A 25,382-nucleotide genomic window follows, 5' to 3' on the forward strand; every position below is an offset into this window, starting at 1 on the left:
ACATATGCACTGTCGGAATATATGGTTACTCGTTTGTCAAAACTTTCCTTTAATGCCAATATTAGTGCAACCAGTTCCGTGGCTTGAGCAGAGTAATGCTGTGGTAATTGTACACATTTCATAGCCACACACACCAGCGCCTCCATCATTTTTACCACTGCTGCCCCAGTCCTCCGTATCCCATCTCCTTGATCAATAGTTGATGACCCATCAATAAACAAAAGCTCACCTCCCTCGAGTGCGTTTTCTTCAACTTTTCTAGTACATGAGTACATTTCAGTTATTTGGGTGCAGTCATGGGCGTAATCTCCCTCCTCAATTACTTCTGCTAGGAACCTTGCAGGGTTAACCGTGCTACATCTAACAATTGCTAGTTCAGCTCTAGACAAAATGATCTCATAACCTGATGCCCTCTGCGTTGTTAGTGTGGACTTAGGTTTATTCAATATTGCAAATAGTGCATGTTCCACAAACAGTGTAGTTGGACACCCCATGGTTATTGCTGATGCTTTTTCCACTGCAAAAGCAGCTGCAGCGAGACCTTGTTCGCAAGGGAAGTGACCTAACATCACAGGGTCTAAGTGACCGCTGTAAAATGCTACTGGTTTATAGCCCATGCTCATTTTTTGGGCCAATACTGCTTTCATCACTGCTGAGTCGCAATGTGAAAATATAAAAAATCGTCGCTCATAGTCTGGGGATGCCAGTACTGGAGCAGTTGATATCGCGTCTTTCAATTCATCAAATGCCTCCCTCATTTCCATAGTCCACCCCAACTTTTTCTCCCCTTTATTGGCTTCCCTCAAACCCTCAAGCAGGGGTCCTATGTATGAACTGTAATCAAATACCCATGCTCTACAGTAGTTGCGCAGCCCTAGAAATTGCTGCAGTTCTCTCACAGTCTGTGGCATTGGAGTGCTTGAAATGGCCTGTGCTCTTTGTGGTGCAATCTTTCTTCCATGTTGGGATATCAGTTGGCCAATGTAAAGTACCTGTTCCTGACAGTATTGTATCTTTTCCATGTCTACCTTGTATCCTTTTTCAGCCAATATCGTCAACATTTTTAAGGAGTCCTCTCTGCATTTACTTTCGTTTGTACTGCAAATTATTATGTCATCCACATACTGTAACACTGTGCTTTCCACTTCAACGTTACCCAAATCCATCTGTATTACTCTATTGAAAATTGAGGGTGATTCACAATACCCCTGTGGCAATCTGGTATGTTTCCACTTTGTATTTCGGTAAGTGAAGCTTGTCAAATCTTGTGAGTCTGGGTGTAATGGTATTGAGAAAAAAGCATTTTTAAGGTCAATCACTGTAAATCGTGATGCTTCTGCTGGAATGCCACACAATATTGTGGCCGGGTTTGCTGTTACTGGATACTCTGCTTCTACTATGTTGTTCAAGGGCCTGAGGTCCTGTATGAAGCGCCAAGACCCCCCTTTAGCCTTGCGCACTGGGTACACAGCCGTGTTACATGGTGACTCTGAGGGGACCAATATGCCATTGTTTATAAGGGCCGTTATGGTTTCATATATGCCCTCATCTGCCTCTTTTGACAGTGGGTACTGTTTCACTCTTGGTAGTATGGCACCTTTTTTCAATTTTATCCTTACACCCCCTATGCTTTTTATGCATCCCACGTCATAAGGGCTAATAGTCCATAATGATTTGGGCACCCTTGACATATCCTCCTTAAAGAAGGGGACTGGGGTGCATGCGGGTGCCTCAAGTGCCATTGCAATTTTCTGTGCTACCTGTTTGTGAGCCACTCTTAGCCATCTTTCTACACTCATCATGAACACCATTTCATCTTCCTCCTTTTCTTCTGAGAACAGCTCCTCATCTGACACCTGGGTCAGCCTACATCCTTCTGCTAGTGCTATCACTGCCCTCCATGCTCTCCCTTCTTTATCTTGGGCGTGCACAGCAATATAATCAGCTGTTGCAATAATGCTCTCAATGTCCATTACAAACACCTTTCCTTTTGGTTCATTAACAGGTGTTTCTGGTCGGAACAGATAGGCTGCTGGCCTCCTCCATATTTTCCCTTCTATCCCTGGCATCCATGCAAATGCCATGTCTGTTCCATACTGGAATAGCTCGCCATCTACTGGTTCCGCCCTAATCGCTGTCTGTCCACAGTATGCTTGCATAATCTGTCGTGCTGCGAGCATGTTAATCCCTGGAGTAGAGCAAATTATGCCATCCTCTGTAAAGGAGATCGTCATATTCAACCTGTTCATTATGTCCCTCCCCAGTATATTTACTGGTGAGGCACTATAATATAAAAGTGGAACCGACAGATCATAATCTCCAATAGATAAGGGAACGTTATCAGTAAAGGGAACCAACCCTTTAGCCCCAGAAAATCCTTGGGTGTTCATGGCTTCGCCTGACATCTTAAATTTACCTTCCCTTATGCAGGACCGGGTTGCCCCGGTGTCAACAAGGAATGATAATTTTTTGTCACCTATCGTTACCTCTATGCGTGGCTCCTCCGCACTATTAGGTGTTACTGACAGGATGGGACACACCAAGGCCGTCTGTGGGCTGTCCTATTGGGGGTACAATGATTGGCCATTCCCTGTGTAAGGGTTGTGTCCCAAGACCGTCACCCTACCCAATTGCGTTTGTTGAGTTTGGGGTTGTTGTGTTAGCGCTACTTGTTCTTGTGGCAGTGGCTGTTGTTGTGTTATTTGTTGTTGTGGGTCACTTCCTTGTTGTAACGTCTGCTGTTGTTGTATGCCCTGCTGTTCTTGTGAGGTCCTAGGTTGTGCCTGTTCATTCCATGCTGGTGTTCCTGGCCTGACCCTACACGTACGTGACATGTGTCCTAATAATCCACAACTCCAACACACGGGTGGTTCCCTGCTTTGCCACGGGAAGCTCCCTGTGTTGTCCTGGTATACTGGTTGCCCTGTGGGGTAGGAATTTCTAAGTCCTCCCACCTGCTTTTGGGTATTATATCCGTATCCTCTCCCTCTCATAAATCCTCCTCTCCCCCTGTTATAACTATAATACCCAGCTCCTTGCATTGGGTACCCTCCTCCCATGTTTGGTGCGTGTAATTGCAGTGGTGGCACTTGTTGTGTTATAGTCTGTGGAGGTGCTATTTGAGCGGGATCTTGTGCAGCCACTACTTGTGCGGGGCTTTGGGCCATTGGTGTGGGCGTAGTTATTAGTGCCCCTTCCATTGTGTATTTAGTAAGTTTTTTCTGTACTAGTTTAGCCTCTTCTGTTTTCCTGTCCTCTTCCTTTTGTTTCATTTTCCCTTGCCATGTCCTGCAGTGATGTACTATAGTCAGTTGTATTTTTGGCCATGGTTTTGCTTCCATTCCCACTACTTTCTTTAGTTGTTTCTGAACTCCTTCTGGAAGCCCTTGTACTAATATATGATAAAATATGGCCGGTGTTTTGTCCCATTGTTCTCTAGTTTCCATGCGCCACTTCTCTTGGATATCCTGGATATAATCAACAGGATCCTCATTCTCACGCATCTTACGGGAAGTAATTGCTCCTATGTCTGATGTGTCTGGGTACTGTACTCTCAGTGCCTGCCATAGCGCATGTCTGCAGTTTGCAAATGGTGCCCCATCATGCGATGTGTTTGTTATTGTTACCCCATGGAATCCCGCTCTCTTCCAAATGTCATCCGCTCTATCCCCTAATATTGATATTAACAGGCCCTTCACATCTCCTACTGCTAGTTTCTGTCCTGCGGTGTGTTTTTCCATTTCATATATCCACTTACCCGCACCTCCACTTAGTGATGGGAGCCTACATTTTATATTTTCTTTATCCTATGCTTCCAAGGCACGTACTGTGGTCTAACCCCTCCTCTCTCCAACAGTGGCATTAAGTTGTGTCTTGTGTCACCCTTTACGTTCCATAATATCGAGTCCTCACACCCCTCCTCTTCTTCCGTTTCCTTTACCTCTTCAATTTCGTCCTTATTACCCCTGCTCCTAACTCCTTCTCCATCCTTTCCCCTCCTTTCGTCATTTCCTGTATTTAATGTGGGCGTGTTTATCTGTCTGTCTTGCCTGCGACTAGGGAGGTCTCTAAGCCGACATGCATAGGGTGTCAGTTCGTCCATGAAGGGCGCGAGATTTATTCTGCGCAGCGAGCGTGCGGTGGTTGAGCATGTAGGGTGCGATGGGGGAGGGCGTGATGGAGATGGGGGTGGTGTGGTTTCATGGGTTTGTCTTTCCACTAGTCCCTGCACTCCCTCCTTACTTCTCTCCAGCTCCTCCCTTCTCCTACTGATCCATGGCGAGTCTATGTTTGTTCGAGTGAGGTATAGCTTATCTAAGCTTTCCCTTTCACTCTTTCTTCCTTCCCTCTCCACTCCTTCTTCCTCCTCACTGCAAAAATCATCCATAAATGGCATCCCCCACTCGGCCTTTTTCCCTTTTATTGTTACTGTTTCTAAGTCTATTAGGTTTATTTCTCCTTTTCCTTTGTTACCAGCTGCTCCCCTTAGTGCTGATGTTGTTGCTACTTCTCTACTTCTATATACATCCCCCCATTTTTCACTCTCCCTACTCCTCCCTTCTCTTTCCCCTTCACTTCTCTCCTCCATCTCCCTACTATTTTCCTCCCTTTTCCTTTTCAATTCCTCCATCACTTCGTTGCTCATCTGTTCCAATATTCTTTCATCCTCTTTCTCCCTTTCCCATTTCACCCTTTCTCGTTCTACTATACTTTCTATTACTTTCCCCTCTTCATATTTCTTAGCTGTCTCTGATAGTACCCTCCTCTTCCATATTGCCATTTCCTTTTCTTTTTCTTCTTCTTCCTTCTTCTTCTCTCTCAGCACTACTCTTGATACCCTGTCTGCTGCTGCTTTTACCCTTTCAGCTTCTCTCCTTTGCTCCTCATTTCGTTCCCTTAATTTTTCCAATTCGCTCTTACCTTCTTTCCTTTTCCTCACTCTCTCTCTTTCCTCCCTCTCAAGCTGTTTGATCAATTCATTCTGCTCATCCCTTAGCTTTGCTAATCTTTCCTCCAAAATCTCTTCCTTTTGCCGTAATAGCTCCTCCCTCCTCATTTCACTCTCTCTTGCACTATCCTCGTCTGTTCTCTTTACTACCTCCCTCTCTTCTCCAGTTAGTGAACCTCGTAATTTTAATAATATCTGTGGAGCTACCCACTCATCATTTCCTATCTCTACAGTCTGCTCTTCTCCAATCCTCCCCTCCCCCACTGGCATCTTCCTATGAGCTACATATGGTGGAGGGCTGTATGCCGGGTTCGAGTATCCTTCAGCCGCCCTTAACTGTCCTTCTATTTCTCCTAATTCTCTTAAAGGGTACAACCCTCCTCCCTCTGTTTTCACTCCCGGTGTTATGGGTATCTCGTTGCTGGGTTCCCTTTTTATGTCGTCTGATTTATCAATCTTTTCTCCTCCCTCTCCTCCGTTCCCCGTATTCTTTGTGCTTTCACGCCCCTTTTTCCCATCCTCTCCTTCTTTCTTAATCTCCTTTTCTTCCGGTGTTTCCCCCATAGTGAACATTCCATTTGGTCCTGGTCGGGACCCCTGGAACATCCTCCATAAGTTAAACACCTCCACATGGTTTGCCAACTTCTTCCCCTTGTATGTATTGTGCAGATGGTTTAGCAGTGAATGTTGGGCATATGGATCGAAACTACCATTAGGCGGCCATGGTGTTAACATTTTGTTATCCGTCCCCTGGGTCCACTCTATGCTGTACTTAATTAATTTCTCCCTATGCGGTGGCAGTGTGGTGCATATGTGTTGTAGTGGGGTAGTGAGGGTGTTCCCCCACCCTCCCGACCCTGTCCCGTATGACATAGTGGCGCTCCACTTGTTACCCTTCCCTTCACTAGCAGTTTACAATATACAACCTTATATTGTTTACCTGGCCCCGCAAGTGTGGGGACTTACGACAATCCTTTGACAAATTATGCAATAAAAAAGATTATTAAAAAATAATAAAAAAAAAATATATATATATGTATGGTTTTACATTTGTATATTCCCTCCCTTACGGCCCCCTGCGGCCGAAGCGCACGCAGCCCCCTGCGGCTGCGTACCCTTTACGACGTTCTTATACAGTCGTCCTGTTTCCCCGTTCTCCTCCCCCTTCTACACTTGCCGTGGCCGGCGTTCTCCGTGCGCAGCCACGCCCCTCTCCCCTTCTCCTTTTCCCGATCCACTCGTTTATCGTTTATCTTCGTGTCCGCTCCCTTATCATATTTCTCTTCCCCACCACTCTCAAAACCAAAGTTCCTTGTGCTCGTGATATCCTATTAAAGCCCTACTGGTGACGTCACCAATCTCTTCGAGCTACTGGTACATTCTTCATATGTTCTTTAAGTTCAAAATACACTTGCAATCTACCCCCGCTAACCCTACAGCTGTCTTCCTGTCACTCCTGGAACAAGGTAATCAAATCAATAATATAATCGGACTGCGCACGCTGCGTCGCCTCGCGTGTGATACGCCCCTCAACAGGAGGGCTTAACCAGCCAATTATCTTCCGTATTGGGCAACTAGGCAACTAGCTACTGCCTACAGGGAAACGTCATCTACCTATCGAGTTTCTTGCTCGAACAATAGGGATCCTCGTCTACTCATTGATCAATGAATGCCAAATCGTAGGAAACCACACACACCCACCCTTACACGTAGTCGTGACTTAGGCCAATCAGTGCCTTACGAGCGGCCGCACGTGATGTTTTCGTGCTCCGCCCCCCTCTTTCGCGTGATGTAGCCGACTGCTCTCGCACTCGTTTCGCTACCATTCATTCCATTGGCAACACTAAGTTGTTAGACCTTCGCCGTGCATCTGTACAACACCTCCCTCCTCCCTTATTTACTTCCTCCCTCCTCCCTCACAATTTCGCATTGCTTGTTGTGCGTGTCATGCTCACCAAGTTCTCTCGATGCAGGGCCGCTCGACTGCGTGCACCCCTCCGAGCGGCTCGCCACCTCCCCTCGTCTGGACCACGTCTGGACACTCGCCAACCTCGGGCGGGATACTTCTCAACCGGCTCCCGAGGGCCAATATCCGGATTGCGCTGTCCGGTCTTCTCGCAGCTCCGCGATGGTCCTGTAGTCCTCAGAAGGGGGCAACGGCAGAGGGGGCCGCGCCGCCGGGCCTCCTCGCAACGGGAGTGCCTGGAAAAAGTAAAAAATATAAAGTCGATCTTAAACAGATCTCAGCAGTGCCTCCAACTTGTCGGGGGGAAATTCTGCCAGGGTCGGCCGGCCGTCCGCAGACCTCCAGGCAGGGAGGCCCCAACTCCTCCCGTGTATCCCAGATGAGATAGAGTATGAGACACACACAAGGAGCAAGGTGACTCTGCTGTTTATTAGACAAAACGGCAGGGATGGGTCAAGGAGCGTACGCGTCCGTCCTGACACACACACAATCGTGGGGCTCGCAGGCCCTTTTTACGGTATTATGACGCGCTACTTGCGTCACCTCAGAAAGTTAACAAAAAACCTATCGCCACTCTTAATTGGTTGCTCGAGTGGTAGGGTTAGTATAGCACACATATAGAGAACAATGTTAGTGGACAAAGGGTTGTCAGGTGATATATCTGGGTTGTCCCTACAATTAGATACATGAGAATTGTTACATGAAGACTCCTGAGGATTGGTTAATATTACTGGCGTCAGTGATAAGAGCCCCATGTTCTGATTGGTGCGCCCGTGAGCTTCCCAGCCTGGGACCACCGCTGTTCCCAGCTCTCGGTGTACCTGCAATTTGCAACAATGTTTCACTATGGGTACGTGCAGACAATGTGAGGATTTATTCATAGCTGGAAGGCTGACCGCTCCCACTGTCACAGATGTCCGTTGAGCCTTTCAAGTGTATCTGCCTGTGTCTCGTAGCGAGGGATCCAGACGCCTCTTCTCTCCTGGGTTTGGCATCTCGTCAGGTTCGGCTTGGTCACGTGGGGAGGGACCGTGTTTGAGGCAGAATTCTGCACAATTAATATTGCTTTTCCACTGTGTGTCTGGTTTAATTTGCAGGTGTGACCTTAACGTTGGTGCGCGGAGTGCGAGGTTGCAACATCGTGCCTTTGATGATTTGTTCTTGGAATGTGGGTTTGCAACATTGCGACCTTGGCTGGTTGCTTCACCGGGCTCATTCTGCAGGATCAGCAACCTGTCTCTTGCTTTGTTAATGTCCACGGGAGCTCTTGTTTGAGGCCTACTTGGGCCTGGTGCATAAGTGGTCCGTTTGGTGCATAGGTGCTTTAGGTTATAGTAGCATATAGTTCCATGACCAGTATCGTGTCTTCATTATACCTCTCATGGTGGTAACTGGTTTCAAGAGAAGCACGAGCAAGCTTTGTAGATGAGTTCATGACGCGTCTTGCGTTTCTGCATTCTGAAAGCCTATGTAAAAATAATAAAGATGCACGTCCGTGAATATGCCTGTCGCCTACGTCATAGCACTGAGTATATTCTTCGTGTAGATCGGTGTGGGAATGTCCAGTGTGTATATTTGTACCGATGTGCTTCCCGTTGTCTAGGTCGTCATGGCATCTCTAACGACGTGTAGATTTTAGTCTAGTTGGTCCGTGCCGCAGGTGTCGGCATGGCCAGTGCGGGCTGCTGGGCAGGCAGATGGACACATCCGTATGTTCCTGTACCAGGGTATCTGGTCGTCTGGTAAATGGACAAACTCTTCTCGTGGCGGGTGTCTGGGTCGTGACCCTCTAGGCCAAGCGCGAGAGGTGAAGGACGGGAGCCTGGTCTTCCATTCTCCCACTTCAGGTGTCTGTGCTTTTTTTATTCCAAATTTGAAGCAGTTTGAATAGTTGCTGGCCCTTTAACATCTGGAATAAATAGTTCATCAGGTGAGAAGCACAGGTGCGAGTGCTGAGCTGAGTGCAGTCGAGCTGCAGTCAAGCTGCTGTTAAGGGGCTGGCACTGGCAAATATGACTTCTGGATATCGGCTAAGATACAGGCCAGGGCTTCAGGTCGAGGGTCTGCCTATGAATAGCTAGACTTTGGTAGGTGAGTGCTGGGGCTGTGGATGTGATTTCAGCGTGCATTGAAACAAGTCTGAAGATGCTCATTATGGGAGATCAAATGTTGATAATATCTCTGCCATCACAATTCTGAAACTGACAGAGAGGGCATTCTGTGTGAAGCGCCACCTATATTAAGCAGGGCGGCCTGCTCTCAGGCTATAGTCCCTCTGAAGTTATCAGCAAGTACACAAGGGGTCCCTAAGCCACTCACCCAATATGGGGGTTACTAAAATGTAATTCCTCAAGTGACTCCCCTACTTATGTAGTGATCGACGAGGGAAGAGTGGGTTGTATCAGTACTGGAAATGATGGACGTAGAGCTGTTGGAAAATGTGTGGTTGACTTAATTACAACCACAACGTCAATGGTCATCTTCCTCATGTGAGAGGGTCTCTCATCTTATTATTGAATTGCTAAATCAACTACTTATCCCTGACTCTAATACAGAGTCCAATTTGGCTGATTTATTAACTTAAGATATCTCCTACATTGCAGATATGTTGGAAGGCGAAAGAAATTAATCAATGATTACATGGAGATCTGATGACTCAGGGTCCCACAGATAAAAGATGATAACCATATGGTCCAGCCTTCCACAGCAATAAGGAATCCTCTTTGAGAATTACCTAGAGAATTATTGCAAAGAAAGCGCAAGCACTTGGCACCTGACCTCCCGGGAACCCAGCAGAGGGGTGGAGGGACAGGCACAATTTGGAAGGCTCTATTAATTCAACATCATCAACTGACTGTTCCACTCCTGGAGTCCAACGAAACTCAGTTAACGGCCATAGTCGGGAACCTTATACTCCCTTCAGAAGAGATAACATTAATATAATTTCAGCGCTGACCCTCATGCTTGCCCACTTCCTAAAGATTTATGGGTTATTACAAAGGTTTAGCAATACTCCATGTGCTCCTTAACTCCCTGTTGTCCTTTGTTGTATTTTCTCCATACCCAGTTAGGCTTGTATTATCATAGGGTCATATTACCAGACTCTTCTCAACAAACTAATGTCCAATCCTCACAAAACATAATTCTGTAATTTGAAAATGTAATACAAATTTAAAACATATAGCCGACATGTGTTTCGACCTTAGAAATTGTCTTCTTCAGGACAACAGATGGATGAAAAGTAGCCTCTTGCTTAATTTTGTTTATCATCTGTGTTAGTCGCCCCTTTGAACATTACACAATACTGTCTCTGCAATATTCGGTTGGCTCTTAATTTCAACAAACCTGTCTTAATCGAGAATTCATTATTCTGGGCCTTCTCATAATATTCTGTCATATGATTGTTAGGAGATAGTCCTCCGTACTGTTACTTTGTAGCAGTTAACTGTCACGTTTCTGGATCTGGTTAGCCTCTCTTCTGGTTCACGTTTACTTCTCTGGTCTCTATTTGGCTGCTTCTTGTTTCAGAATGCAGCATCTGCTTTCAGATATAACGCTCCGAGGATGATTGTTTAGTGGTCTCTCTAGATCTGATTTTGGAGTCATCGTCATATGCTTGCCCCTTTCCTACGAGTCCGTAAATAACAACCAAAAAGGACCACACTACATTGTTGGTGATGTTACACTCAAAGATAATTTTTATCAAGGGTTCATCATTGTAGTGCAAGGAAAGGTGGATAAAGACTCTGAGCATGTGCAGGCATTGTTCCAGTGGGTGTTAGACCTGTTATTATCTGAAAGGGGAAACCAAAGAGCCTGCTTGGATTCTATTTTATCAATGAAAAGAAACAGAGGTAGTGTCCATTTAATGACCAGTTTGCAGTGATCTTGATGGATACCGGAGTGAATACAGAACCTCATTGCCTTGCTGGAAGGTTAGCCCTTAGATGATGAGCTAGGCCTGAGCCTAGTTGTAATGGCCGACTTAGAAGTCAAATTTTAATGAGGCTAAGTCTAGTGAGGTTGCTCATGATCTAGTGATCATTTAAGTATATGCTGATGGAGAGGAAAGAGGCTGTGGCGGATGCCTCCCCAAGGGAGATCATTACATTTTAACAGCTTAAAATACTGAAGAGCAAGATCATGTGACCACCCGAGAAGATTATTACATATTTTCACTGGCAAAATAAAGAAACAAGGTGTGAAGATGCAGCAGAAAAAGCATAAGAACTTGAGCCAGGCAAACAAGCCTACATCTAATGACCAGAGAAAATTCTTGAATTGTTTGCACATTCCTCTTAACTCACCAAGACCGGTAAAGGCAACAGCCAGTGGCAGTAAGCAGGTTAAAGGCCAGCTGGAAGCAGGAACAAAGCAACAGGTTGTGAAGGAGGTTTTGCAGAGTAAGTTGCATGTAAGGAGTACCCAAGGGGACCTGGTGGATGAACACATGGACCAGCTTACACTATTGAAGAATATTTGGAGCGGTTGCATCAAAGCCCCCCTGATGAAATTGGAGCTGGTGGAGCCCATAACGTGGACATTATGGAAAGCCTCAGCTTGGAGTGTTGGGAAGGAAGCTCGGCTGTGGCAGTTCTGGAATGTCCAATATTGGTCTTCTTAACTATGAAGCACAAAAGAGTAGCATCAGATGCAAAACACAAGCTGCTGAAAAGAATACCATCATGGGTTGGCCTCTATGTTTGGCTGTGATGTTAGAGGGCCTCTTACACGTGGGGAGCATAGGGATGATTTTGAGAAATGCATCTTGTTGAAAATATTGGAGCATGTGGATGATGGATTTATTATGAATTGTAGGAATGTTCTGATGTTATTTCACCATATTCCCAAGCTGAGTGCAATGGGCTCACTGGACATGAAACTGATGGAGTTTGTGAGCATCAGCTTGATTGTGTGTTGCTCCATGTGGATGCCAATCTAATCAAGCAATTATCATTAGAGGCTGCACCATGTTTCTTACCATTGGGATTCAATTTAATGAAGGTTACTATTGAAAGTTTAGAGAGTGTAAAAAGGTCAAGAGAGAGGAAAGAACACTTACTACTAAATTCCAATGTCAAGACAGGTCAAGATGGGGAAATTATGAGGATTTAGAGGTGGATGTAGCAGAAGCTAGATGTAAGACAGACTTCTTTAACAAACTGAAAATGTCCTTTAATGTTATATTGGGTGGAGACGGTCTCATGGAAAGGAAAGTTGTAATGCAGCAAGGTAAGGCTGGACAAACTCCTCAGGAGGGGTCATGGGCATGGCTGGCAGAGGCCTTGGTGGTCAAGATAAAAGGAGAAGAACTGAATGATGTAACACCATCTAAGGGCATAGTAATAGGATCCTGGGATACGTAGGGCTTCACTCACTTGTTTAGAAAGCAGCAATTCAAGTTTCAGGACTTTGGTATTGTCTGCCTACAAATGCCTGGCTATGCACCCCCCCCCCCCCACCCCCGAAATTTGGATGTTTACTCTATCCATTTGAATCCAGGTGTCAAATTGCTGGCTCTTAGAAGTTGCATGCAATTGGAAATTTTTGAGGTATGAAATACTAACCCCTATATCCAGATGGCCATTATATGTGACAACACAATGAGTTAGCATGTGAAAACTTGTATGGAGTCTTTCATTTGTAATGGAACCCCGAAGCCCTTGTGGATCGGGAATTTGTTGAATGTGTCATGGAAATGACTGATGAATGCTATGCAATGTTGACTAACCCTGTAATTCTAATCTGTGACATTTTAAATATGACTTGCATGGATAAAAGGTTTCAGGTGTTGGATGAGGAAAGACCTTTTGCTAACCCTCAGTGAAAAAAGAGCTATGTTCGTTAAGAGATGCTAATATGAGGAATCTGTATCTACTGAATGGGCAGGTCAAAGGTGATATCCCGGCGAAGCCAACTTGGTGATGGGCAACCCTGTCTTGGATTCTGGAATACATGTTTGTCTCAAGTAATCTATTTCCCTTTGTATGGAGCCTTGAGGTAATTCCTTCCTCAATTAGTGATCACAATATATTTAAAATTAATTGGGGGTTCTTGAAGAGACGTGAGGAAGAGCATTATGGGGTGTAATTAGACATTTCAGAAGGGAAAAATAGACTATCGTTGAAATCCAATGATATAAGGTTAATGAAGGTTGATGAAGCTTAGATTCAATGACTGTATAAGGAATTGTAATGGCCATGAGGAACAAAGACAAATTTCTCTCCAGTGGAATGCTGCGGGAGTGTTTGGTGTGTTACTGAGAGACACTCAACAGACACAATTTCTTCACCCTCCTTGCTAGTAGGAGGAGGAGTCCTTATGGAACTGAAACTGCTCATAAACACCTCTCTGGAGCGGATCTCGGTAGAGTGCTGTGGGAGTGTTTGGCATGTTACTGAGAGACACTCAACAGACACAATATATTCTGTCTTCACTCCTTCTTAGAAGGAGTCTTTGTGGAATTGAAACTGATTTTAAACACCTCTCTGGAGCGGATCAAGGCGGAGTGCTGTGGGAATGTTTGGAGTGTTTGGCATAGGGTAGCGGCCACGCCGGGGAGTCCTGTTTATCTGCCTCAGACCTGCTTTACCCAGATCACCGCAGGAAATCAGCAAGTGATTCATTTTGTGGATTCCTTGGAGCTGGTGCAACGAGCAGGAGGTATGTAGCCATCTTAAAAATGATAGTTCTTCCCAAACTCCTTTATCTCTTCGGCAACATACCCATATGGTCGGGCAGATCCTTCTTTGGGAAGCTCTGTTCTATGGTCTCTGATTTCGTTTGAAATGGGAAGACAGCTAGAATGAAGTAGGAGAAGATGGGCATTGCAGCGCCAGACTTTGAGATATATTACTGAGTTGTGCAGGCTCAATTTGTTAAGCATTGGTGTGATCCAACAGATGCCGCCCCCCATGTATACACAGAACGCTACACGGCACCACCGATCAATCTCTGGTTTGTTCTTTTCAGCTCACGCCACCAAGACCACTGTCCATTTGACCAAGTGAATGTGACGGTGCGGGCCTGGAGGGAGATTTATAAAAGATTACAGATAGAAATACCTCATGATCCGAAGGTCCCGCTGTGGAATTTTCCGAATATCTCCCCTACTTTTGACGAAGCGCTCCAAAAAAACATGGGACCCAAATAAAGAAATTAAGATGCGAGACATGTTCCCTAACAGGAAATACATTGCGTTAGAATACTTTAGAAATACGGTTGGCAGGGGTCCACTAAGGGCACTTCAATATTACTGTATGAGAGCCGTGTTAAATGATAGATGGCCGCTGTTTCCTGACAAACCCCCCCATGCATGTCTGCAAGCAGTGACCTCCGGTGGAAGCCCCGGTGTCTCCACATTATACTCATTAATACAGACACATATTCTGACCTTATGAAAAGTTGAACGCTTAAGAATAAATCGAGATTGTACCTAGTGTTCATTGACTTAGCCCAAGCCTTTGAAAGCATAGATAAAGAGCTTGTGTGGACAACATTTTTTAATCAGGGCTGCTCCATCGGTCTGCTGCAGGCCATTAAGGCTTCATACACTTCAATTTTGCTGGCAGCTAGATTGAATTTGTCTGGTCGCATATAAAGAAAAATAAGAAATTCAAGGGGCTTGAAGCAGGAATGGAATGGCATTGGTTTTGATGCTGTACGCAGATGATCTGGCCCTCCTGCGTTAGACACTGGTTGGCTTGCAGCAACAACTCAATTTATTGCAATTGTATGTCAAAAAGAATGGCTTGAAAGTAAATGCAACAAAATCGCGAATTTTGATCTTTCAGTTATTCCAGGGCAAAAAGAAGATGTTCTTTCAATGGCGTATAAACCAAGAGCCCTTAGAGAAGGTGGAGACATTCACATATTTGTGTTTGTGCCTGAATGCCAGCTTGATTGATGCTCCAAGAGAGAAGGTTTTAAGAGTAAAGGTCAAATGTTTGTGAGCACAAGAGCTTGCGCAATTGCAGAGGTATAGTTGTTAGTCCTTGTACCCTATCCTGAATTTCTATAAAATGAACGTTTTGTCTACAATGACATATGGAGAGGAAGCATCAGGTGTGCTTCCATTCACAATATGGCCGATTGTGCAGGGGATGTTCAGGAAGAAAGTGCTAACCTTGCCTAAACGAGTCCCGATCCAGGTCTTTCATCATGTATTGGGGCTCCTTTCACTCTATGCAATGGTAGTTTGGAAAATTCTATCCCTTTACAGGAAATGCATAGATTAGGATGCACCTTCGGCTTTTCAAATATTAAGGAGCTCATTGGCAGAAGGAAATGAAGAGATCCTTAGGAATTGGAAACGTGTGCGTTAAAATGTCCTTTTAAAATCAGATGCCACAGAAGAGGTATTGCTAACAAACCTGGGGGCTGTAAAAATAAAGTTATGGATGAAAGATTGGACCCAAATGCAAGAGATAAAATAAAATAAGCTGTATCATCATTGCAATGGTGACGTGAGAACATATAATATGCCACCTATGTATATGATCAAGTTCCCTAGTAGTTTCTAACCGAATCAATGTTTGCATATCCACTTGAATTTGTACCCAACAAAGTAATTTGTGGCCTCAAGAAAGCTGGATGGCATAAAAGGCTCTGTTCAGGGAATGTAATAGCATCACTGCATCACCTTTTAGATTCTTGTATGGGGTTGATAGAGATAAGAACGTTGCATTTGGGAAGGTTCATTAATGAGGAAACCAGCTTGACCCCCCTAAGTGCGGTGCAGTGTTTTCATAGATGGTGAAAGAGTGCCTTTGGTTTTAACCTTAATGCAATGTTTAGACATTTGCTTTAACATGACTATGATGAATGTAAATCCAAAAAGGAAATAGAGATGAATTTTACTTGAGAATTTGGAATTCAATCTTTTTTATATTTATTCAAGATGTATTTGTGAATGGAAATTAATGCATTTATGTTTTTGTATGGATGGTGAACGTTATATAATAAGCCAAACACTGCAATATATATATATATTTTTTTAAATGACGTCTCTACCTTAAGGGGTATCACACATGCATGAAACCGCGTGGTGCACATATTTGAATGGGATCCATGTATCCCTACTCCAATGTGCATCAGATGGGCAAAAGTGAATTAATAAATGAGCGGACTGCAGCAAAAACGTATAGGCCTCTCAAACAAGAACTGTTCAGAATTAGGATAACCAAATCCATAGTCGACATGTGGCATTTAGAGACACACCCAGCTGCCTACACAGCTAGCTGTGTCACATTTTAGCGTGATTGACCTGCTGGGACTTCTTTTTCAGGTGATCCTACTGACTGGATTTGGCAGGTTGGAAGTGACCATGTTTATGAAAACTCTGCATACATCCTTGACTGTGTGCATTCTGTTTGTCAGATCTGTTTTTTAAAAGTGGACTCCAAGAGTTATGTTGACTGGAGCCACAGTGTGAACGTGTTAAATGTGGTTGAGGGGAAAGCGGAAGGATCAGCGGGCACATTTGTCTAATCACTAATGTCCCACTTTAGTATGAACCTGTCAGGGCCGACTCAGCTTTGCACCCTTCCTAGGTTGATAAACAGAGTACCATTAAACTGGGTAATAATAACACCTATTAGTATAGTGCTTCGAAATTGGAGGAATCTTGCATGAAACACTGTGTTAAAATGTGATGATAATATTTGTTTTTCTTCCACCACGACAGAGTTTTGACAATTCATATCCACTGCCATGATATGACACCACAAAAAAAGTAAACCAGCAAGAAGTAATATTTAATCTAGTGCTATTTGGCTAGTTTGTGTTATGGCTCAAAATATTTGTGCACCGTTGCATGTAAAACACGTTTCTTAATAAATGCCTAGTTTCATCTAATGAGCAGAAAAAATGAATACAATTATACATGAACGAATGGTGTTGCACATATTGTGCTCTTTCTGCAAAGGATCGCCATGATGCAGTCCTAAATATGTGAAACTCCAGTGAAGGGCCACATTTTTCTAAAAGTATGGTTCAAAGTTGTTAGCTTATCCTACTATATAATAAAAGGCCAGATGTATGTTTTTCCAAAGTTCGCCTTTTATCACTGCTAAATGGAACTGTTGCCTTACTTATGGAACAATACATCTTAAAGTTGAACTTGCAGGCAAACAAATGTGTATCTCATGTTATCACTCATGTTATCACTGCTAGAGGGAGCTGTTGCCTTGCACATACAAACATACGACTTCAAGTTCAAGACAATGAGAAGCAGATACAACAATTGGCCATGGGTACTATGTTGAACTTTCAAAGGATTCTGTGCGATTTTGTTTGAGGTTACTGTTCCTCCACATAAAATTATTATTACAATTATTACAAATATTTTTTTCTATTTACATAAAATACGTTAAAATACACCACATAATATATTTACACTCTGAAAATGTCTTTCTTTACGCACATTAGCCTATGTACACAGGGATTTCCAGTAGTGTTTTTATGAAATGTTATGATTATCATATACTGTTTGTCTCGTGTGAAGGGAACTATTGTAAAACAAACCCTGTAACACTAACAATCGTTGTGGAACGATCGCCTGCTTTTCGCACATTTAAATAATTGTCATCTTGTTTCTGAGTACTAAGTCGGTTCTTGTCTTTCTATTCATTAGCAGTGTGTAATCCTCCTTGTGAAAATGGTGGCTGGTGCATAAGAAGTAACACCTGTTCCTGTCCTAATGGCTATACAGGAAGACGATGTCAAAAAAGTATGTTGACAATATTGAAATGTATACAATGTTCACACTTTGATAATGATGTTCCTTATTAGTAGCTGTCACTATTAACAATGTTAATGCTGATTAAGTGTGGGTGAAAATCTTTGGAGTTAAATCAAAACACCTATTATTATTGTTTTGAAGAATCAAGCTGTTCTCAATTTTTTTATTGGTTCTGGTGTTTCAGGTGTTAGAAATATGGTATACATATGGCCTTCATGGCTCGATAGTAAAGCTGGTCTTCTTAGGCAGAGACAGAAGCAGAGGATGCCACAGCAGTTGAGGGAATACACATTTTAGTAGGATCAGCTGCAGGCATTTAATAGGAGTGGATTTAAAGGGAGAGGTAGGAAATTAAAATAGGTGGGTCTTTTTCTGACACTACTAGAACCCAATGGCCACCTTGCATGATGTAAACATATGATATTTCTTGTCAGTGGGAGGTGAAGAACACCTTATAATTGTTTGGCAGGAAATCAGAGATTATATTACATTCAATGGCTATAAATCGTTTTGCCATTATTTTGTGGGCAGACCAAATATTTGTTTCTTGCAAAATTGTGAACAAATTGTATTTTATATTTCTTCGTAGGCTGAGGGGGATCATATTCAGTGTCTGTAAATGTGTGCGTCACTGTGACCTGTAATTGACAAGGATTTATTTGCATATCAAACCCCCATATACATCACTCTTGATGTTCTTGTAGGCTTCTCTACAACAGCTGAAACCAGCTATAATAAGAGTAAGCAGACACGTTTGGAAGAATCACACAGCCTATTTATACAAGAATGCACACAATACTAAAGAAATGGGAAAAGGGGAAGGAAGTAACTGAATGAGGATTGTGGACGTTGGAAACCTAAAAAGCTAGTAGGGGAGGGTATGATGAACAGTTCAACCCAAAAGGCCACTGTAGCTTTCCCATGAGAGCCCATGAAAGCCCAGTTGCATGAGGATAAAGGAGTCATGAGGGACCAAGCCCAAGGCAGAAAAGACTGCTGGCAGACACACAGTGAGGCTTTCCTCTGCTCCATGCACCCCTCTCTTTCCACTACCTTTGTCTGCAACTTCATGACACTTTTTCTGCATGCATATTGCCCTAACCATTCAAAACCGCATGTGCTCACTTTCAAAGTTCAGCTATAGCCCACACCTATTTATTTCCTAAATGTTGGAGCATGACTCCCCTCCACCATTCCCTCTCTCCTCATGGGGCCGTTCCCTACCTCCTTCTGGTGACACTTACACTCCTCCTCGTGTCTCTCTATGTTCCTCTCAACACCCTGCACATAGCAACTACCCTCCTCCTCTCTCTTTCTAATCCCTTCTCTCCCCAATGTAGAGGCAGGCATGGAAACAAGAGAGACACAGACTCAAAAGTAACAGTTTGAAAACCTTTATTATCAAAATGTTTGGGGTTCGTGTAATGCCTACCTGGCCCTAACTCTAAGAGGAGTGTTTCCTTAACTGATGCTTCTAACGGCTGTCCATGTCCATAAGTCCAAAACCAAAGTGTGTCTGTGTCCAAACGTATGCTTGCCCTCACTCTTAAACTAAATGTGATAGGGTCTTCTTAAAGGAAAAATTGTGACTTAAAAAATACTGCAAACCACAGCTATAGGAAATAACAAATGCAATTTTATTGAAAAAATACTGAATTCTAAATATATATGGTTGGGGCAATGGGTTAAAAGGAGTGGGATGGTTTGGGGTGGGGTTAGAAGCATGGGTAAATTGGTGGTTTCGGGGGGAACCTCACAATTAAAATTCAAATCTGTATTTTTTTCTCAGTAAAAATTGCATTTGTTTTTTTTTCCTATTCGTTATAATCACATGTAACCCAGCTGCTTTCGGGTAGTCTTACCAATAGCTCTAGTTCTGACAGTTCAAAAAAGTTAAAGTCAAAATGGTGCCTTTGGAAATTCCACGTAGGGCTCTTGCCGTAAGTCAATAGAGTTCACAATGTCTCTGCGTCTCTTGGGGATCCCTTCCCCAAGCTGAGACCCCTCCGGCTTCAAAGCAAAAAGTCACAGTTCTTTCAGACATCTTAGTGTGCAAAAGATTCAGAGTTTCTTACCTTACAATTCAACTTAGGATTCACAGTTCCATTCAGGCCTCCACTGGTTCCCTTCCCCAGGTCGAGGCCTCGCCTTTAAAGTTCACAATGTCCTTGTTGGCCTCTCAGCATGCACTTCCCCAAGCGTAGGGCTTGTCTATCCTCAAAAAAACAAACCTCTCCTGTGAGTATGCACCTTTCCCCATACAGGTCTTTTTAGGCCTCTCAGGATTCCCTTCCCCATGTTTTAGGCCTCTCTTCACAAAGTTTAACAATGTCTTTTGTGGGCCTCTTAGGGTTCCCTTCCGCAAGCCTAGGCCCCTCTAGTTTCAAACAAAAGTTCACCTTGCCAGGAGGCATCATTTTTACACACAGTTCTTTCCATGGCATAGTGTCACAGACTCTCTAAAAATGCCAAGCTTTGGCTCTTACCCTGCACAACCACACAGACTTTTGACACTCTCTTTGTACTTTGTATCTTTCTTCTGGCACCTTTCCTGCCTGTGCCCTTTCCACTCAGGTTTTTCTTCGCTGTAACCTTTATTTCCTTTTGATGTGCACACCTGCACCCTCTTCTCACTTTACTGTGCCTCTTGCACACTCCTCTTGTCTGTATTGTGCCCCTGACACACTCTGTTACACTGTATCTTTGGCTGTGCACCCTTGCACCTTCCTATCTCCCTGTCGTGCCTCTTGAACTTTCCCTTTTCAGCTTTTGGGTCACTCAGCTTCTTTTCTTGTTTTCAAGTCCCTTGCACCCTCTTTCCTGCTTTTGAGTCGCTCACACCCTCTTTACTGTCTCTCGCTTTCACTTTCACTTTGCCAGTCTGTCGGGTCACTCGCACCCTCTTTCTGTTTCGGGTCACTTGCTTACTCTCATGACTTTCTCTCAATGGCCCTCATTACGACCCTGGCGGAAAGTGACTGACCGGACCGCCACAGCGTAAATAGCGTTTCCGCCATTGCACGATGGAGCAAAGTGCGGCCCATTCCGACCCATCGGGCACGAGCACCACGGCATGGCGGAAGTGCAAAGTCCGCGATGGCGGAAATGACCCCAAAACGGCCCACAACGCCGCCGTACGGCGCCCTAGGTGCAATACCGCCACCCATCTTAGCGGACACCGCAGTGAGCGCCAACCGGAAAGTACGGTGACCGGAAATATACGGAAACGGAAGTAAAAACATGGGCCCGGAACGGGAAACAACACGCCGTACACCTATAAAACCACAAAATCCACACAACCACTAAAAACACTACCCTGAGACACATCCCAACCCGTCATCCACCCTAGCGAAACCAAGAAAAATGGGAAAAGTAGCGAAGAAAGCGTGCGACCGCAAGCGGCAGGTCCACTTCTCCCGTGAGGAACTCACCGTGCTTACAGAGACCCTCCAGGAGAATGCCGCTGCCGTCTTCTCCACGCAAATGACCAGGACGGCACTTGCGAACAAGAAGGCCATATGGGCCCTGGTGGCACAGCGGGTAAGTGCGGTGGGGACCGCACCCCGCAACCCACAGCAATGCAGAAAGCGATGGGACGACCTGCGGATACGCGTCCGTAGCATACTTTCTGCCAACCGCAACATTGCCACAGCCACCGGGGGAGGATCGGAATCACCCATCAAGTTGACCCCCTGGGAAGAAATCTGTGCCTCCACCATTGGAATGGAGAGCATAGAGGGAGTCGGAGGGATGGAGAAAGGAGTGCAGACATCCGAAGAATCAGGTAGGTGTCCCAAATAAAACAATGCCAAAACCACAATGTCCAATCATGTGAATCACATGTGTCCACATAGCGCAACAGCAACACATGGCCAGGAGAACGTCCACACACATTGGCCTGATAGCGCACTTTAAAACTCACAATAAATACATAAATAATTAAAAACCCCAAAAACACCCACTACACGTGCAGCAGGCACACCCTAACTGCAGGCTGCCAAACAACTGCACCCTCACTCCACACACAAATGAAAGCACCTCCAAGGCCCCGACCCAAATCACCCTCAGGTACCACCCCAATGCATGTGATACATTGCCATTCCAATTCCCACAGACCCATTAATAACGCTCGCCCTCCTTTACTCCACCACAGGGTCCGATCCAAACGACGAGCTCCAGGACACCCCTACCAGCACACCTGCAAAGAGGGCCAAGACCAACGGCCAAAGACCCTCCACCTCAGCTGCACGCATCAAGACACGGCAGCAGCACAAATCAGGTGGCAGCACAGAGGAGGGAACATCAACAGGCACCCCAGCAGCCAGCATGCCCACAACAGCAGCACCACAGGTCCCCCCAATGGATGCCACAGAAGGCACTGCCTCTGGTGGCAGCAGCACCATAGGTGACACCCCATTAATGGCAGCATGCTCCGACACAGAAGACGGGGATGTCGAAGTCAGATCCATCCATGACCTGTCCCAATCCCCCTGTCTGTCCCATCCCGTACACCATGAGGATACCACGCAGGGGCACCCACAAGACGACGACTGGCCATCCCCCACAAGCCCTGTGGCAGGGCAACATGAGGCGAACAGCCACTCTGTGACACCACCGCAAATGGCCATGGCCCAGCAGAGGCAACAGTCCCTCGACCAGTTAATCGTGCAACAGCAGCAACTGGCCACGCTCCTCAAGGACCATGCCGATGAATGTGGGGGCACTAAGGCAGACATAGAAACATCAACTGAGACACTTAGGGCAGAAATGGAGAGAAGTACAGAGACACTAAGGGCACAAATGGAGAGTAGCACCGAGTGCCTGAGAGTACAAATGGAGAGTAGCACCGAGAGCCTGAGAGTCCAAATGGAGAGTAGCACCGAGAGCCTGAGAGTCCAAATGGAGAGAAGCACCGAGAGCCTGAGGGGGGAACTGCATGCGACGTCCAAAGACGTATGTGCCGAACTTGCCGCAGTGCGCCGTGTGCTCACTGAGCTCTCACAAACCCTTAGGGACATGCATGGACGTGAGCAGGCAGAGACATCATCCGTTGCAAGTTCCGTCCAGGGCAGCCCCCAACGTAGATCTGGGAGGAACCTGCGCTCCACAGGCAGGGGTGCCCCTGATACCCGCAGAGGGGGCTTGCAATAGCGACTGCCCACTGACAATGAGCATCTTTGGACACTGGTGTTCGGGGGGGATGTACGAGGGTGGAGGGGGTGTGTTGGGCTCACTTGGGTGGCGGGTCGATAGGGTGTTCAACATGATATCACATATGCCATAAACAATGCACGATCAACCAATGAGATGTGTGGACAATGATCTTTGTGTACTAGGCCATCATAGGCGTACAGTCCATATTGTGCATGTACCAGACACACACAGTGCCACGAGTCCCGTGTCCATGTATCAGCCACCAGGCGTGAGTGCTAGAAGCATGCATCAATGAGATGCTGATGAATGTCACGGCCCTCCTGTGCCTCGCGGACTCCTTGAGGTGCTGCCACATCCCCACCCTCATCATGACCATCTTCAGGTGCTTGCAGTTCTGCGTCAGGGGGCATGGGCCCATTTCTACGTACGCACATGTTGTGTAGCATGACACATGCCATCACCATCTTTGCAACCTTCTCATGGCGGTACAGGAGTGCCCCGCCAGACCTGCTGAGGCACCGGAAACGAGTCTTCAGTAGGCCGAATGCCTGTTCAATGACTACACGGGTACGTGAGTGGGCATGGTTGTAGTCCTCCTCATGCTGGTCCCGTGGGTTCCGGACTGGTGTGAGGAGCCATCTCTTCAGTGGATATCCAGCATCACCTGTATGTGGACGATAAACGAATTATGTGGAATGCCATTGCTACGTACGCACCCCCCCCCCTTCCTGCCAGGTCATTGCCGCATCACATACCCCACATCATCATGCATGAAATGAGACTCACCGAGTAGCCAGGATCTGTACCCTGCGTGTCGCTCCATGTAGCGTGGTATTGTTGAGTTCCTCAAGACCATAGAATCATGGGTTGATCCAGGGAATCGGGCACAACAATGTGTAATGATCCTGTTGGAGTCACACACCATTTGTACATTCAGAGAATGAAATTGTTTTCGGTTGCGGTACTGGGCCTCCATGGCATGTGGGACGACCAATTCCACATGGGTGCAGTCGATGGCACCAAGGCAACCCGGTATGCCGCCAAGTGCATGGAATCCCACTTTTGTGTTGGTAATTTTCTGCTCCAAGCGTGGTAGAGAGATGAAGTCGTCTGCGTGCTGCAGGAGGGCATCGAGCACTTGCAATAGTGTCCGTGAGAACAGTGGCTGAGAAATGCCATGCAACTGTCCGACTGTGTGCTGGTAGGTGCCTGTGGCCAGGAAGTGGAGTACAGACACCACCTTCAGTAGGGGTGGGATGGCGGTTGGGCTATCTATCATGCTGACAAGGTCAGCCTGTGTCATGTCCACAATGGCGGCTATGGTGTCCCGGTCCAAACGGTAGAGGGTGTGGATCTGCTCATCAGTGAGGTTGAACGGATGTGCTCGGAGGCGTGGGATTGCGGGCTGCCTGCGTGGTGGTAGTGGCTGTGCTGGCGGCCCTTGCTGGCCCTGCCTTGCCCTCCTCCTCCTCCTGCGTCTCCTCCGTGCGGCCGGTTGTAGTTGGTGTTCGTCTTCTTCTTGGAGTTGGAGTACTTGCAGTGCTATCAGGTCCCCCAGGGCCAACATCGCGAGTCCTGCCGGTAGCATTTCGGAGTGGGTGTGGTTGTGGGAGGAGACTGGGTGTGCAATTTATGTGTTTTCAGGCTGTATGGCCTCCACCTGTGGTGATTCATTCCACCTGTGCAAGCTGCTCTCCCCTTTGGCCGAGCACGTCCGGCACACAACGCTGCAATTCGAGGAATGACATCTTGCTATTGCAATCATGTATTTGTACCCGATGGCCGTGTAACATTGGTTGATATGTTCATTCGGCTATGGTCCCATTGTTTCACATACAATCTTTGCAGTCGCGAACAGACTTGTGAAGGGTCAGTGGAACGTAGTACTCGAGTAACGGTGGACCCTCATGCATCACTGTACCGAGTTGCAACGACGGGCGGGGCGTCCCATTTGTGAGTGAAGGCAGTTGCCATTTTCACACACAGCCGCACTAGATGGATTAATTCGTGATTTCAAGCGGCCACAGATGCCTTTTCGACGTGATGTTGCAAATGAGGAATTCGAAGGGCGGCGCTTTCGGTTATCAGCTAGCGGCGAGGAGATGCCCACAGGTCTGACTGCAAATATAACGTTCTATTGTTCAATGTCCTTGGGACAGGGGCCATGGCGAGGATGCATGATTGATTTGAATAGTTTGGGATGCGCAATAGCGAAGTGGATGATGAGGCCGGACGTTCCCAAATACATGTTACTTCACAACACTGGAATTACGGGCTGGGGCACAGTGGATTTTGCAGGCTGCATAACGCACAGACTCAATGGAATTCTCACATGTTATGTGAGTATGGAAACAGGCGTTTTCATTACGGGATGAGGGAATGATGAATGGATGCATGGGCAGATGATTTGATACAGTGTTTGCCATGTACAGGGCTTCTTGGAATCTGTCCGCCTCCCCTGCGCTATGTGATGCAGGGCTGCCATAGTGGGACCATCGTCTATCTGGCCTTGTTGAGCCCTCCCTGTCTCGACGCGCCTTCAGACACTTGTGTCCATGCACGTTACCAATCCC

General features: G+C 45.9%; 1 protein-coding gene across 1 annotated transcript in view; it reads left to right on the forward strand.

Moving 5' to 3' along the window:
- The window catches only part of LOC138489003 (von Willebrand factor D and EGF domain-containing protein-like), a 3,370,177-nt gene that overhangs the window by 3,296,799 nt on the left and 47,996 nt on the right, over positions 1-25,382 (forward strand). The window contains exon 23 of the mRNA XM_069616529.1: positions 17,548-17,643. Within this exon, the coding sequence (XP_069472630.1) occupies positions 17,548-17,643 (96 nt within the window). The remainder of the gene's footprint in view (positions 1-17,547; positions 17,644-25,382) is intronic.

The sequence above is a fragment of the Ambystoma mexicanum genome, chromosome 9, assembly GCF_040938575.1.
Source record: "Ambystoma mexicanum isolate Mex_15411 chromosome 9, UKY_AmexF1_1, whole genome shotgun sequence".
NCBI classification, from domain to species: domain Eukaryota; kingdom Metazoa; phylum Chordata; class Amphibia; order Caudata; family Ambystomatidae; genus Ambystoma; species Ambystoma mexicanum.